The following is a 17,285-nucleotide window of genomic DNA, read 5'->3' as shown; positions in this document are numbered from 1 at the left end:
TAGAACTGAAATAATCCTGTGCCTACCATGCATTCGTAACTCGCACATTTACATTCTTAAATAGACAAGCCGACTTGTGAAGCAGAACGTCGGCTGGGAGCCATAATGGCGTGTAACTGGTGGACACATTGCTCTGGAATAAGGCACATGAAGAGTAGAGTGGAAACCCTGGGAGGGGACGGAGAACCCTTCTGCGAGACAGACACCCCTGCTTCCAGGTGTCATGCCCAAATCCGTGCCACAAAAGCCAACAAAGGAGACCGAGTCCCATATCTAAAAGCAAAGAGCTTTTATTTTAATCAAGTTTGCAAACTCGGACTTTCCCCACGTCCAACGTATTGGCATAAACAGAGAGCCCCAATCTCAAGTAGAATAGGGTTTTTATAGTAGTAGAGGTGGGGCGAGGGGTTTCTGAGGTTCAGGACCCCTGATTGGCTGAGATCTGTCTAGGGGTGTCCTGGTGAGGTGTGCTGGCAGGTGATCCTATCTACAGTGGTGAGAGTGTCAGGCATTTCCTTTGAATGGTCTGCTCTTGGGTAGGGGTAGGGTAATCTCAGTGTGTGGTGTTTTCCTGCTACCAGGTATTGCTTCAGGGTAAACTGCTGAGGCTCAGGCCTCTTATTTAAGTTTATTGATGGCCAGAGTCCCAGGTGATAATGGTTGGAAGTAAAGACCTTCCTTTGCGTGACCTACCCAGACTTAGATTATCATGTCTGGGCCCCATAACAGGCAGTCCCAGAATGAGATCCCACAGGGCAGTGCTCTGGGATCAGGGTTACCCTTGTAGCCCTTCCTACTTACCTGGATGCCAGCAGGAGAGAATCTGCTTTTCTCTTACCAATCTCAGACACACATTTCACAGTGGGCATGGCTGCGTCTGAGGACGTCATGTTGCCGAACTGCGGCATGAACAGTGACATTTACATGCGTGCGTTTGTTGATAGTTAACCCCGATTCCCCGATATCCAGCCCCATTTAAAATATGAAGCTTCGGGAAGGAGGCCAAGGAGTGGGGATCGGGTTTCTGTTATCTGAAGACATAGCAATCAAACAAGCATTGTTCCACCCAAAATTATATGTGAAATAAAGCAGGAAAACCTTCCTTATGATTCATTCCTTAAATGCTCACAACATCGTAGGCTGCATAAATAAATGCCAAACTACATGGTACTGAATTTGGTCATGGAATTGGCTCAGCCAAATTCTGCCTGCGCCCGCTAACTGTGGATTACCCCCTGGCTTCCAGATAGTCCAGTCCTACATAACACTGGGATGTCCTAGCTAGGTTCTGTCTGTATTCTGCTTGGTCCTCTTCGGCCACAGTCCCACTACCTTCCTGCAAAGGAGATCTGGTAGCAGGAAAGGGTCAGCTTCAAGGGTGCTTCCTCTGTATCTGCTGACAGAGCCTGCGCTCTTGAGAACAGGGAATTAGGGACAAAGAAAGGGCCACTGGACACCCTCAGAACCAGTTCTCCTACATTCCACCCCTCAATCAGACACCTTTCAAAAACACTTTATACCTTGTTTTTGTTGTACCGATTCCTTTACATGGCTGCTCTTCATAACGTTTAAAAAATAGTATACTTCAGAATGAGGAAAACCAAAGACTAAGGGCTGAGCCTGAAGGCCATCCACTTAGCGTCTTTGCCTTCATTAAATTCAAAGCTGCCGTGAAGCCGTTTCCTTCCACCCAGCAGCCTCTGTCATCTCTGCCCGCCACCCAGTTAGCGGGTGGATGGATTATATTTCTGCCGCGTTTCACTGGTCCCTTCACGACCATTTGGTAGCTGGTTTGGTTTCAGATTTAAGTTTATTTCTCCTGGTATACACAATTTCTCAGCAAGATTACTGACTAAAGTCAACCAGAGGCAAACCTGTGTGGCTGGGTTGGTGTGGGGTGACATAATATTCTGTATGTTCATGTGTAGGAAATAGCATATAATGAGGAAGTATAGGTCTTACATTTGAACTTCATGGAAACAAATACTATCACTGTCTTGGTTCGTGAAAGATGTCAAACATCACACAACGCAATAAAGGACTTTCTTCCATACGGCTCCTAGTGCCAAAATCTATGCTTATTTTCACGGCTACATATTCAAGAAATGAATTGCTTTCGCCATATCAGGGCACGCCCAGTCTTTCTTGTGCACAGGAATCGCGCTCCCGGATGGAGTCACTCTGAGGACTGAATGAAGCTATTCCTTCTCGTTGTTTTGACTCTTTTCACAATAGGCTCCTGCCCCGGCAACTGAGTCAATGACGTGGAAAACCACAGATCCACACTGATTGATAACGAAGGCTTTAGAAAGGGGCTCACCCCAGCATAGCCTGTGTTCTTTTGCTCTAGTGTGGATCTCAAATTAAACTGTTTGAGGTTTGATAAACAGTGTTTATATTTGATCCTAACGGCTCTGAAGCTTTGGCTGCCTAATCTCCTGTTTGTAGACTAGAAAAAAAAAAAAAACACTTTAAAAAAAAATAAACAGAAAGATAGTTAAAAGGAAACATTGGAAACCAGTTGGCTAGAGTAATGGAAGGATGTGGTGCCCTGTTTGTCACTGAAGAGATGGGGTTTTAAAGTGTAGCGGCGCTTGTTAAACAATCTCTATAATCCATAATTGAGGAGCCAGCAGACTATGACATGCAGGCAATTACACTATTTTTCTCAAGAAAACTTTATTGAAACCGTGCTCCTTTGTTACCATATGGTCTATAGCTGCCTTCCTGAGAGAATTTTAGAGTTTATTAATTACAGCATAAGACTTTATGGTCCTTAGCTTTGAAATAAAGTAGTTACTACCTAATCCTTTGCAGAAAAAGCTGAACAATTCTTTTTTGAAATTAAATGGGCACTGTAAAATTTGCAATTACTCTATGTGCCTCTAATAAAGAAAATGATGCCAGCTATCCTGCAATGATCTACCAGTTGCAAGAAGCAGCTTCATTTTAAGTTTCAAATGTGGAGAAACACACATGAGAATTGATAAGTTAGGGCAGATAGCATCTCACTGAAATGAACTACAGTATTGTGTCCTCATGGGTTAAGCTCAAATGCTTCCTGTTGAAAAGGTGGAGGGTTGAGGGTAAAGATAGAAGAGTTTGCACAATGATGTCATTGGCATGAGTTACGAGGCATTAAGATCCTACAGTCATATTATAAATTTCTATGATTGTGAATATGTGTATAGTAATATATTTAAGTATATATGACTAGAAAGAATGTATGATACTAAGAAGTGGAACAGAGGCACTAGCAGGAGGAGGGGAGACACTAAGGAGATGGTGGATGCAGGAGAGATGTGCTCATCACAGTGTCGAGCTGTGTTTAGGGGGACCCGTGCAACACAGTGTCATAGACAATGAATGCATAACAACAAAAAAGTTTAAATTGGAAAAAATCTAAAGAAAGTGGACAGTGGCTTCTCTCTGGGAAGAGGACAAAGAATCAAGGTGATAATTTAAGAGCAAAGGGGCCTCTCTATCTGTAGTGTTGAGCTCTTAAAAGAGCTGGATTGCTAATGAAAACTTCTTGCATTTATTTTCTGTGGGGTGATATCTGTGCGTAGGTGTGCATTCCCATGTCATGGCTTGATCACGGAAGCATACAAGAGCAAGTTCCCTCCTTTCACCGTGTGAACTTTAAGGATCAGTCTCAATAGCAAGAGCTTTTACCTGCCAGGTCATCTTACTGCCCTGACTCCCCCCACAAATTAATTTTAATTTTGATTTTTAGAGCCATATAGAATAACTAATAATAGACACATAATAATAAAGGCATCTCAAAACCAAAACAGGGAAAAACCTGAAAGGGAAAGAGAGAGAGAGAGAGAGAGAGAGAGAGAGAGAGAGAGATTGAGAGAGAGAGAGAAATGGTAAATGTGACTTGAAGACACGGGGATGATTGCTTCTTTATCCTATTTCATTATAATTTTAGAGAACTTCATGGGTTGCTAATAAAAAGATGAGTCATGTTCTTTCTGTCTCAATCAAAAGAGATTAAGGTTTGAAAAAAGGTACATGTAAATGAATTACCTGACATTACAAACTAATCCTGTTTTTCTACTGGGCATTAAAGTGAAACAGCATGCAAGTCTGGGCCAAACTTCGTCGTTAAAGTCTCTTTTTCTCATAATAGTACAGCTAATCTTTAAAGACAGTGCACTTTACTCCCCCACCTGAAAAAAAGAACCCACCAAGTAGGAAAGTTGAATCTCAAGTGCGTTTCTCTGTTTCTCTGCACAGAAATTGCTGTCATGAGTCACCGTGTTGATGTGCTAATGCCATGCCTTTCACCCTGACCTCAGTTGTTTTGAAATGCGTACTGTGGTTTCGCATGGTCTTATAATGCCGCGTGCAGTTCAGGTGCCCCTCTTATTAAATATGGTCGTATTGATGTTATCAAGAGCAGGGCTTCCCAAAACATTCTCTAGAAAGACGAGGCATTCAGAGCCGAGCTGTTAATTCAGCACTGATAAGGGATATTTGTGTTCTTGCCTCTGCTTCTACTCGGGTTTGTTCCATTAGGTTGGCTTGGTAGGTTTGGGTTCCTTGAAACAGGTTTTAGAATGTGGCCCATGCTGGCCACCAGCTTCTTCTGCCTCAGTCTCTCCCTTGCTGAGATCACACACCCTCATCACTGTGCCTAGTCTGCTGTTGTCCGCATTGCCTTTCTTTCCCTGGGACTCTTTAACGAAGAGTAGCCATGCTGCTTTCTTTAGCTATCGAGACGCATCCAGGAGATGACGGCAGTGTATATGGCCATAGTGACCATGAGGCCGCAGAGTCCAAGACCACGTTCTCAGCCTGAAAGCCCCCGGATGAAGGGCTGTGCTTCTCCTTGTAATGGCGCTCTTTCTTTTTCAGTTCAATCTCACCATTTAGTATTGAGAGCACAAGACGCCAGAGACGATCAGAATCCCCGGACTCCAGGAAACGGCGCATTCACAGATGTGACTTTGAAGGATGCAACAAAGTATACACAAAAAGTTCTCACCTGAAGGCACACCGGAGAACACACACAGGTACAGCTCCCGTGGGCTTCTCAGTGGGGGTCAGGGGACTGAGGAATGACAACTCACCCGGTCATTAGTCGGTGACTGACATATTTTGAATTTAGTTCATTCTGTCTGTCTTATGTACACGTCTTAAATGCTGTGAACAGAATGAGCTAATCATCTTTCTGGTGATCAACTTAGCCACATAATAATTATGTAATTTATTGAGTTTAAAAATATCCACAGCGCACCTCAAACAGCAAGCCAAACAAAATCCTTCCCTTCCTTAGAGCAAACATCTAACCCACCACCATCGTTAGGTCACGTACGTTCTGTTTTCAATGTTATTCCTCCTAAGTATCAGAGAAATAAACCTGAGAATTTGCATGCACAAAGCACTGCAGTATTTTTTAAAACCAGTTAAATCCAGTTTGATTCTCCATAGAGAATCTTGTTGCATTAGGAGGGGATTTCCAATACTAACGGAGAAAAGCAATTGATGCAAGCAATTCGCAAGTTTGCAACAGTTCAGTTATTAATCCTTCCAGACACCTGGGGTCCACCTGTGTAGAAAGCACTGATGGTCATTATCAGCCACTGCCCACAGGTCCTGTGTGTGTGTGTGTGTGTGTGTGTGTGTGTGTGTGTGTGTGCTGTGTGGCCCTCAGCTGGCATCTCCTGGGTGCCTGAGTACCATCAATGGGAGCTACTGGCAAGACACGGAAGACACCAGAAGGGACCACCATGACTGTGCCATCCCTAGACAAGTGACAGGTGATAGGAGTCAGTGGTATGCAAAGAAGCATATGAGACAGGAAAACAGTCATAGGCTTTGCTGCTGACACAGGTCACGACCAAGCAAGCCCTGCCCAGTGTCTATCACTGGCATAGAGCAGACGCTGGCATGGTTCTTTCACAGGAAATTCCAAATGGAACAGATTCCTGTGTGGTTGTGTAAACATGCCATGTTTGCATTTTCTTTAGCCAATGGTGCTACACCTGTTCACAAAGACATGAACCAGAGACTTTAATCATGCATGCTGTCTACAGGGGCTGGCAATGGCTTTAAGCCTATGGATCTAAGCAGAGTTTCAGCATGCGTGAACGTATCTTGTCATGCTGGGTGTAGCTGAGGCTCACAGGGTTTACAACTGAGTAAAGCTGTTGGTGACTCACGCTGCCCCATCAGCCGGTAATTCACCTTCCAGTACTATGACAGCTAGCCAATAGGAAGCAAGTTTCCTGGTCTGTACTAACTAGGTTTCTCCATACACTGTGACCAAGTCTGTGATGACTTTAGCAATCGGGTCTTACCACCAAGCGCTGGTGGGTATCCAAGGACAATGACAAAAGTTTGTATTGTAGAGACACCCCTGATCAACTCAGGGAGAAATGTCCCTCCCATACCTGCCACTGGGCTTTATATTTGGCAGTCTGTGACTTGAGAGAAAAGTAGCATCTTTGTATGGAGAGCAACCCCAATTAAACAGGGAGGCTGCTGAAGAAATGGCAATTGCTTGTGCTTTTGTACCGGTCTTTTGGAACCTACTGACCGGTATCCATTGCTTGGAACTGGAGTTTTTGCTAGTCTATGGTTTCTGATCATCTGTCCTACACTTCACCTCTGATCGCAACCCCCTCCCCTTTCTAATTAACTCCATGCTCTCTCCTATCCTTCAATTGCGAACTTCCCCGTGAGACGTTTCTACCTGTTTCTCAGGCACTACTTTTACTTTTGTGGTCCGCTTATTTATTTCCTGCAGTTCTGGGAACTGAACCCACAGAATTACACATGCCGCCAAGGGATGGACCACTGAGCTCCACCCTCAGCCCACTGGAGTGTTTTTAAATCACCTTCTTAAACATTAAGGCAAAATAAAAAAGGAACATAAAGACATAGAGGTCCACATGTATCTTCTATTAACAGATGAAAAACAGAAATAATGGCAGCAAGTGTGATGGGACCGTGTCACTGATTGTTGTGGGGCAATTTCTACACACACACACACACACACACACACACACACACACACACATTGCCTTCAGTGAATCATCACATATGTTGGGCTGCTCCTATTCTCCTTGAGATTTCTACAATCTATATTAGCCTCATTTCCACATAGACACCCCTGCTCTGCTTATCCAGTGGTACACAGTGAAAGAGAAGAGAGGAGGGTTTTTAATCACACGTAATTAAAGGACTTATTTCCCAAGCACTGCTGGATTTCATCTTACAAGTTTGGATGCATACCAAGTGAGGAGAAGCGATGTCATGTATTCACCCCAATTCAAAGCAACGTAAACCTCGAATGCTGAAGCTGGATTAATGAGCTTGACTTATTAAAAAGATGACCTCATAGACTTTGAAGGTCACAGTGGCCTCTCACGGAACTACAGAATTAGAGGGAGCCCTTGCCTGTCACCTCTCACGGGAGCAGGTTGCCACTCTGCTGTTTCCTGCACACTTGCGCATCTTGTGTCTTGCTCAGTCTGTGTGGCGACCTAGTAGCTGCAGCTGTTGAGATCTTTCTCACACAGACACAGCTGCCCCAACGCTAGGTTGCATTAGCTGTTTATTCGCCTGCAAGATATTTTGTGGAATTTGAAGACAGAGGCCTGTTCTTTGTCAGTGTGCATCCATCTCTTATGGTGCAGTTTGGGGAGCCCAGACGAATGGGGCTCCCTCGAGTGACCATGCATTTGCTGTCCCCGACCAGCTATAATGGTCTTCTCGACTCTACTGTGAGCCACAGCATCCTTCTGATCTCCAGCTCGGATACTCCCCATTTTGTTAGCGGTACCTTGTCACATTGACTTAAGGAAACATTGTGGTCCTTATGTGTTGAGGGAGGAGACCTTCTTTATGAATGCCTCTGAATGTGAACAATTTGCACTGAAGCTTTCTGTGAGTTGACTCCGTAGGGCCACCTCGATCAAGGAGTGCTGCCAACTAGGTCTAGTGTATCCACTGCAGTAGAAATGGAGGACTTTCTGCTTGACTTGGAATGCTGGCACCATCCCTGAAATGACTTCCTTGGGAGTGATGCTGGGGCAACATCTGGAGACAAAGGACAACTTGCTAGAATATTTTCGGGCATGGAGTTTATCTATAGTTTTTTTCCAATCTAGAAAGCAAGTATTATAGGTCCCCATGGTGACTTGATTGTAACGTGTTGAATTCAATACGCTAGAAAGATCTGAATGGTCCCTCCCATCTCTCTCCATTAGTGTCTCCATCTTTGCCAGCTCATCATGGGCAGATTGAACATGACAAATGCAAAGAAAATACCCCTCCCCCCCATGTGGCAGGCTGTCGGGTCTTTTAAACAGCTAACTATGCTGCCTCTAGCCTGCATCAAAATATCCCTGCTAGATTTCTGCTCAAACCCCCCAATGTATCAAATCCATTCACTCACTGAGCACAGAATTACTTAGAGCAGCCCTCTGTATCCAAAGGTTCTGCTTCTGTGCATTCAACTAGACCTGGACTGCGCTCGACTTCTGTGGGCTTCTCTTGCCAGCGCTCCCTCAGCAGCGTGTCTAACAGCTGTGGGAAGTATTTGCATTGTATCGGTTACCTTAAGTAACGAGATCTTATCGGAAGGATACAAGAAGATGCGTGGAGGTTGCATGCTATCCAAAGGGCCTGGGGATGAGGCGAGAACCAGTTCCCTGGTATTAAAGGGACCACTCTAGTCTGTGCAGTCATAGTCTCTTGAACCGACATTTAAAAGTGGCATTATTGTCCAATAGAGAGAAAGAATCAAATTTGGTGAACTTGTTGAAACTGGTGTCAAGTGATCCCAGGCTAGCTTGTAATTTATAATTATACACAAGATTTCACAACTTGGTGAGTAAAATGTAATCAACACTGGTTCTATAGAAATTCGGGCTGGCTCGCATGTTTTTAATAAACATCTTCTTAGCCTTACCTTTGCTTCAGGCATGTTGAGTAAGATCCTTATGTGTGACCAATAATACTTAATGTGGAGTTTGGGATTATAACAGATGACTTATGAAATCCAAGCACGCTATGGGAGGGGACCTTGCTGCAGTGAGAAACTTTCTTTAAGGAAGTCACAGTCATTTTCCTGTTGATACTTTAACTTTCTGCAGTTTGTTGGTGCCTGATCAGTTGTGTGTGTCCTTAAATTCAATTAATTAAATTTCCTTAAATTAAAGATGTAAATATTTGTAGGGCTGCAGAAAAAGGCCCCTTTCGAGATATTAGCAATCAACACATGGTTAAAGAAGTGTTTGGAGGAGAGCATTTAAATTTAAAAGTAGCTTGTTATTGTGCAGTTTAGGTCCTAACAGGATGTTAGCAAGTTTTTGGAAATGCTGTAGCGACCCCTGTGGAGGCCACATTGCATCACAAAGAGCAAATGTAGCTCAAGAGTCACACTTCCTCCAGCAGGCCTATCCTCTCCTCTGCACTGGGTATTTCTCCCACTCAGTGAGGTATACAGTATATTTAAATGAAAATGCAGAAGATTTAAATTAATGGAGATTTTCTTCATCTAAAGATAGTGTATGGAATATTAAATTATCTAAGCATGCATTTTTTTTAAAGAAAATATGGTATAATCTAGAATGCTCACATATTGGTTAAAACAGTGTTTCTCAAGACCCTTTGGAGGCTCAAATGAACCCTTTACGGGGGTTGCCTAATACCATCAGAAAGCATATATTTACATTATGATTGAAGACAGTGCCAAAACTATGCTTTTTATGATTGGAGGTCACTACAACACGGGGAACTGTTTTAAAGGGTCGCAGCATAAGGAAGGTTGAGAGCCACTGGAAGCTTAAATGCTATAGTAACTTCTACAGTGTTGGTTTTAACACACAGCTGTCAGTAATTCTTACAACCACTAGATGGGGCACTAGACTCAGCTGTTGTGTGTGACGTACTAAAGAAGACATGTCTGTCTGTGTTCACAAAACATTTTAGTTTAGTGATGAGTGAAAGACAGGGTTAAACTGCAAACCGAGCTTGTAAATGTAACTTTAGCATATATATTTTTTCTCTTTCAAATGAGTTGAGATATTTGAAATATTTCACATTATAAATTGATACTGTGCCTCTCTCATAAATCTGGGCTTAATAGGCCAGCCTTGCTTAATGTTCATTAAAACTTACATGAAAAGTACGCTACTGAACTTGAGGGAGATACATTTCTCATTTATCCGATTTCATCAGGGGTTCTTTATGGATGTTTGAAACTGGTAACCAACGCCAACTTACCAGTCTCTGATATCTGTTCTACTTTATCTTTAAAAAGAAACTGGACACGAATTAATGACACCTCCCCTGGTGAAAGAAGCATGTGCTGTGGCCGGATCATCTGTTGTTTATAAATTCCATGTGCTGATGCACTCGGGAGCCACTTCCAGCTCCACACTCACTCCCACACACTTAGGTGGTCCTAAGTGGCTGCAGATTCCACGGCTTCTCACTTTTCCCTTGACTCATCAGTTCGTCCTGCTATTCATGGATTTCTTTCTTTGAAATTGACTTCTCGATTTTTTTTTTTCCTGAATGAGATTCTAAAGTGGCTTGGGGGAGATTCAGTGGCAGCTGTTTGTCCTGGTGGCCTTTGGGTCTACCTTCAGATATGTATGACAATCCTGTTCTGATGTTTGTGTCACTAATGAATAGCTCATGGTACACTGAACTCTTTTTCAGAACAACTCCCCCCTCCAATAGCTACTAACTCTTAGATAAAGCATAAGGCTGGTGAAGATACTGAGCCCATCTGAGTCCTCACTGAGCATCTTCAGGGTGGATCTTCTCTTAGTAAGGAGCTTGCAAGTCCCGACCAAAGCCTTCCTGAATATGAGCAGTATAATTGTCTTGGTCTGTTTTCTGATGCTGATAGTACAATTTCACAGATTAGGCGAGTTGTAAAGAAATGAGGTTGAGCATGATTGTAGTTGGGTCAAGGTTGAAGGCCCACATCAGATGGTAGTCTTCTTGGTGTCAGAGTCCTGCATTGGCTGGCACTGGGCAGGAGCCAGGAATGTGTGAGAGACTAAGCCACAAAGGATTTTTTAGAAGACCCACTTTATGTGGTGCCTTCACCACGATTCCCATCCGTAGACTACACTTTCAGAAGATCTTAAGTCTTCTGCCCTTAAATGTCTCATAGTGAGGGTTAGATTTCAGCCTGAGTTTGGTTTTTCCAGATGTTTCTGGGAATGTCAGGGTGCAAATCATACCCAGACTACAGCAAAGTGTCCTGAGAAATAAAAAAAATTGAAATGAAATTTAAGTCAAGAACAAAGTTTGCATCGATCTTTAGCTCATAACTGGTAAGCCTAGAGCAGCTAGCTAAGGTGTGGGAATCTTAGATTTTCTTATTTAGATTTATACACAGATAAGTCTCATTGCATATGTATGACTCTGGACATCAGTTTTATAACCCAAGTAAATACCGTGATACCATACCATAGGCATTCAGTAGTTTCTTGCTAAAGTGGATCCAGCTATACGTATAGGTCATTGTGAGCATATGGCTAGAATTAAATACCTTTACTTGGCACTCTAATAGATTTAATATGTGCAGCTTGTAGTTGCTTGACAGTAAAGCTAATCGTCATTTGGTAAACTCAGTGTGCCATTGCCATAGTGAATAAAACAGTCACTTAAGACCTATACTTTACATCCTTCCTAAGGCACTTCAGTCTTCTATTTGAAAGGCCATGTTCATAGATTGTACTCACAGATTAATGTTTCCTACATTTCCGTAGATTGAATTTCACAAGGACAGAAAGAGTCTTGAACCATATTTGGTGAGTTTGCCCATAAGCAGAGTAGATAACTCACAAGGTACCCATGAAAGAGCAAGCATGCCACAGTGCAGGCATTCTGGTCCTAGCCTGAGCCGTGCCTAGGTCTCCAGATGAGTATGGGTGTATATGGTTTATTCTGCATACACCCAGCTCCAACCTGAAATGCTGGGTACCCGGCTCTTTTCTTCCTAGGTCTTCAGTCAATAATGTCTACTCATTTCCCCAAATGCCTCGTGCCACCAAGCCTATGAAGCTCTTTGACCCCCACCCCATTCCCTAGCAAGCTCCAGTGTGGGCTGCCTGATATTAAGATGGGATGGTCAAAAGGCATGTGGGAAAAACTGAAGCACATAGAACAGCATTCATGATGGCTGGCCAGATGTGAGCATAAAGGAGAGGAAGGATGAGGATATCCAGTGTGTGTGCTCAGGATCCTTGTGCACACGGAGATCCCACATGGATGGGTGCTGACATTTCTCTGTCCCCGAACAATGAAGCACAGCTATGCAAGCATGTTATACTTTCCATTCGTTATGTGAATCCCAGGAACAGAGCCAGGTGGCAACACTAACCCGGGATCCAGCTGAGAAAGCAGGGCAGTGAGGCCCTGGCTGCTCTAGAGTCTTTGTTATTGTCATTTCCCTCCGTCCTTGACAAGTTCACAAACCTGCCAGTCCGATCTCTTCAGTAGAGCCACCACCCCTTGCCTGCCCTGCAAGTACCTACCAGTTAGTTTCAGCTACTGGGGTGCTTTGGCATGACAAGGCGAGGTGACCGGTGCTATGTCTGGTGACTGGTCTTTCTCCCCACTCTATGAATATTTTACTGGTTAGAAAATCAGCGAGAAGACATGGACTAGGAGCATTAATCACTAAATAAAACCAGACAAGCCGCTCTTGAGTGCTTGCTCAGCACACAACTCTTTGCATGCCAATGAATGAGATATAAAAATGAAGACTGGAGGTTCTAAATCCGGCGGGCGAGACAACCACATCGGCAAATATCTTCCATGGGGAAGAGACTGGCAAAGGGAGAAAATGCCTGTCTGTGCAAGTTGTCCTGGCGGCACAGAAAGAGGACCCATGACCATCCTGATGGGCATCTGCCCCTGCAAACAAGATCTACCCACTGCCACCTCAAAGGAGGAAACCTTGCATCTATTTCCAGTCTAGATTTATCTCAATATGCTTTGAAAGTGCTATAAATATTAACCTGTTTTCACTAAAGGGAAGGGTGTTTTCTTGGCCCATCAGTGAGTTACTACCTCCAATCAAACTGTGCCTGAGACCCACAGTGATCAAAATGTCCATACCTGTATTGTACATATTTGATTGAATTTAATTCTAAAAACCATATTTTACTGAATTGCTGTTCTTAGAGTTATCTTTTACATACACTTAAAAGACCTGTAAAAACCACCTGCCCATGAATGTCTCTGTTTAATAACACATTGCAAAGTGAGTCTTGCTTCTGACTTTTATTTATGTAAGCCCATACATCATCAAGTTAAAATTGCTGTGAGGTATTTATGGACCTCATTTCACTCTGAGCTCTGTTTTATCTTTACATTTATCAAAGCGATGTGAAGTGAAGAATGGGGGGGGGATTTTATCTCCAGCCTTTGTACTTTCTCATGTTCTACCTGAGAATCAAACATTTTGATTGTTAATCTCTCTATCCTGACTGGTAGGAATACTTGTTACTAAAATAGAATTTACTATATTAGTAATATCAAACTGTGTTTGGGAAGACTATATATTCATCATGAAAGAATGTGCAAAGGATTTGTCTGTGGTGCTCATCTCAATTAAGCCTTTATAATTAAGAATAAGCTTATTACTGTAAAGATTATAATACTGTTCATCTAAATAAGATGCGTAGCTAGGGAGACATACCAGTCAGTAATGTGCTCATTGGAGTGTGAGGTCCCAAGTTCTAGCCTCAGAGCCCATATAAAAGCCAAGTGCGGTGGCACGCACCTATTATCCAGTGCTAGACAGGCAGAAACTGAGGATCCCTGTGGCCTCCTGCTTAGCTGGTCTAGCTGAATCTGTGAGCTTCAAGTTCAATGAGAGTCTCTGTCTCATAAAACTAAGCTGGAGAAGGGCCCGGAGAAAGGGGTGGCTCGGAAGTTAAGAGTGCTTACTTCTCTTGCACAGGATCCAGGCTCAGTTAAGAGTGCTTACGTCTCTTGCAGGGGATCTAGGTTCAGTTAAGAGTGCTTACGTCTCTTGCAGAGGTTCTAGGTTCAGTTAAGAGTATTTATGTCTCTTGAAGAGGATCTAGGTTCAGTTAAGAGTGCTTATGTCTCTTGCAGGGGATCTAGGTTCAGTTAAGAGTGCTTATGTCTCTTGCAGGGGATCTAGGTTCAGTTAAGAGTATTTATGTCTCTTGCAGAGGATCTAGGTTCAGTTAAGAGTGCTTATGTCTCTTGCAGAGGATCTAGGTTCAGTTCTCAGCACCCACAAGGCAGCTCACAACTGCTTTTGACTCCAGTTCTAGTGAGGCTGATGCCTTCTTCTGCCCTCTGCATGATCCTGCATTCATGTGGTACATATAAACCCACATAGAAGCACACAAATACAAATAAATATAGCAAAGAAATATATTCTAAAAGACAGGTGGAGAACAATTGAGAAAACACCAGAAGCAATATATTCACAAAACAATATAGATTGCTTTTTTAACTCCGGCATGATCTAGATTTTACATTTATATTATAGTCCTTTCATTTGGTTAATTATTAGCGTAGGGCTCTGTGTTAGGCCCAGGGGACAGAGTGATGAAGAGATGCCCAAACCACGTTCGGTATCATCGTGCTTGCTCACAGGGTTTCAGATGGGACAAGCTTCCATCACGGAGCAGAGTGAGGAGAGTCTCAAGGCAGGCAGGGTTCACATACTGTGGGCTGGGAAGAACTGTGTAGATGAGAAGATAACAACATCAGAAATCTTGTGAAACTGTTATGGGGCAAGTAAATGAAGAGGCTTCTGAAAGAAACTGGAGGAAACAGAACCAGCGTTGCCAGGATGTGGTGGTCTTTCAGAAAGACTTCATTAGAGGAATCTGGCATTGTAGTGCATGCATATAATCTGAGCAGTCTAAGAGTCGAATGCCAGGTCAAAGTCAGCCTGGGTAATACAGCAAGACTCTAACTCAAAAGAGAAATTGAAAAAAAAATCTTTAAATTCATGTGGAAATATAGAATACCTAGGATAACCAAAACAATCCTGAATAACAAAAGCATTTCTGGAGGCATCACCGTCCTGATTTCAAATTATATTTCAGGACACTGTAATAAGACAGCATAATTCTGGCATATAAACAAATGCATTAACCAAGAAAATAAGATCAAAAACCCAGATATAAGTCCATGTTCCTGCAGCCACCTGATTTGTGACAAAGAGACCTTGGAGAAAAGACAGCATCTTCAATGAATAGTGCAATATTTTATGGAAGAGACAGATAATCAAGATCCTTTGAACTATGTTATGACATATGGCTGGAAAAATAATATATCCTCAAAGCAAAACTTGTATAGGTATACTGCTAACCTTCCCAACTGAAATCAAATTGCTTCCGGTGGTTCTTATCGACGGGTACTGAAAGGGGGACATTTGCTAGGTTAGTAGCTCCATACTCTGTTCCAGATGTGTTAAGCTGCTCAAGTCAGGGCACCATATCTGGTACAACAGTTGTAATTACAGTCAGGACCTGACTAAGTCTTCAGTAGTAAATGATCCCAGGTTTTATGTTGAGGTCCTTTATTCACTGGAGGTCAGATTTGTGAAGGGTGAGAGACAGGAATCTGGGATTGCCCTTCTGCAACTATCTATTCAGTCTGGTCAACACCAGATCCTAGAAAGCCAAAGCCCACATGTCAATGATTTCTACTCCTGAAATAATATCAGCTTCTGCCAAGAATTCACCTATAATCTCATGGAGTGTGCTCTATGATCAGATGGCTAAGGAAAAGAAGACTAGGGCCTGTTTACTGATGGTTCTGTGCATTATTTAGGCAGGACGCAGAAGTGGACAGCCCCAGCATTACAACACCTTTCAGGAGCAACCCTGAAAGACACTACCAAAGAGAAATCTTCACAGTGAGCAACACTTTGGGCAGTTCACCAGGTCATACATTTTGTTTGGGAGGAGAAATAGCCCAATCCATTATTGTTCACTGGTTCATGGGCTGTAGCCAATGGATTGGCTGGATGGTCAGGAACATGGAAAGAACGTGATGGAACTGGGTGACCAAGACATCTGGGGAAATAGTGCATGGATAGGTCTCACCGAATGAGTGAAGAATGGAAGATTCTTGGGTCCCGTGTAAATGCTCATCAAAAGGTCACTTCACCTGAGGAGATAAATAATCAAATAAATAGGATGCCCCAGACTGTGGACAGACAGCCTCGTTAATCAGTCATCCCTGTCATTGCCCAATGAACACATGAACAAGCACAGGCTACCGCTCACCAAGGCTAACATGGTTACAGCTATCACTGAAAGGCATATCTTGCAGCAGGAAAAACCAACACCAAGCCGCAAATAAGGCATCATTCCCTGGGGCGACCATCCAGCGACATAGTGGCTTATTGACTGCATTGGATCGTACTGGAATAGACACTTTTTCTGGTTATGGATTTGCCTTTCCCTGCATATGATGCCTCTAGAAAACTACCATCTGTGGACTTACAGACTTCCCATTCACCATCATGGTAGCCACATAGTATTGCTTCTGACCAAGGAACTCACTTCATGTCCAGGGAAGTGTGACAAGGAACCCAGAATCATGGAATCCACTGGTCTCACCATGTCCCTCACCATTCCATTCTGAAGCAGCTGGCTAGAAAGATGGAATGGGCTCTTGAGGAATCAGCTACAGCACAAATAGTGAACATAGCCTGGAGGACTGGGGTAGTGTTCTTCAGAAAGTGGTATAAGCTTTGAATTAGTGTCCAATGTATGGTTTGTTTTCTCCCATAGCCAGGATCCATGGGTCCAGGAATCAAGGGGTGAAGAGGGGATAGTTCAGTCAGCCTCACTCCTGGTGACCCACTACGAAAAATTTTGCTTCCTGATCCTGTGATCTTCAGATCTGCTCTTGGTTCTAGTGAGGGGGAACCCTTGCTAGGAGACACAGCAAACATGCAATTCAGCTGGAAGCTCAGACTTCTCCCTGGTCACTTTGGGCTTTAATACCCTTAAGACAACAGGCTAGGAAAAGAATAATTATACTGGTGTGTGTGTGTTGGGGGTGGTGATTGATTCAGATTACCATGGGGAAATTAGGTTGCTTTTCTGAAATACTGAGATCCTTTGGAGAGGCTCCTGTGGAGCCGAAGGGAGAGGACTGCTGGACAGGCATTTGGAAGACAGAGCTGGCACCTGCAATGATCATGGTGGAGCAGGCAGGGAATACCTCCCCTATTTCTCTACGGAAGAATCTCAAAAAAAAAAAAAAATCTCTCCACCCAAAAAGATTTGGGACAA

The 17,285-nt window shown here is 43.3% G+C and overlaps 1 protein-coding gene across 1 annotated transcript in view; it reads left to right on the top strand.

Annotated features, from left to right (window-relative positions):
* Klf12 (Kruppel like factor 12) overlaps positions 1-17,285 on the top strand; it is a 379,112-nt gene that overhangs the window by 343,906 nt on the left and 17,921 nt on the right. Inside the window, exon 7 of the mRNA XM_041666771.1 lies at positions 4,867-5,024. Coding sequence (XP_041522705.1) covers positions 4,867-5,024 — 158 coding nt within the window. The remainder of the gene's footprint in view (positions 1-4,866; positions 5,025-17,285) is intronic.

This window comes from Microtus oregoni, unplaced genomic scaffold (assembly GCF_018167655.1).
Source record: "Microtus oregoni isolate MIOR12 unplaced genomic scaffold, Mior012 000001F_ref0000356, whole genome shotgun sequence".
Classification (NCBI taxonomy): Eukaryota; Metazoa; Chordata; class Mammalia; order Rodentia; family Cricetidae; genus Microtus; species Microtus oregoni.
This window is presented reverse-complemented; position numbering and strand designations above follow the sequence as displayed.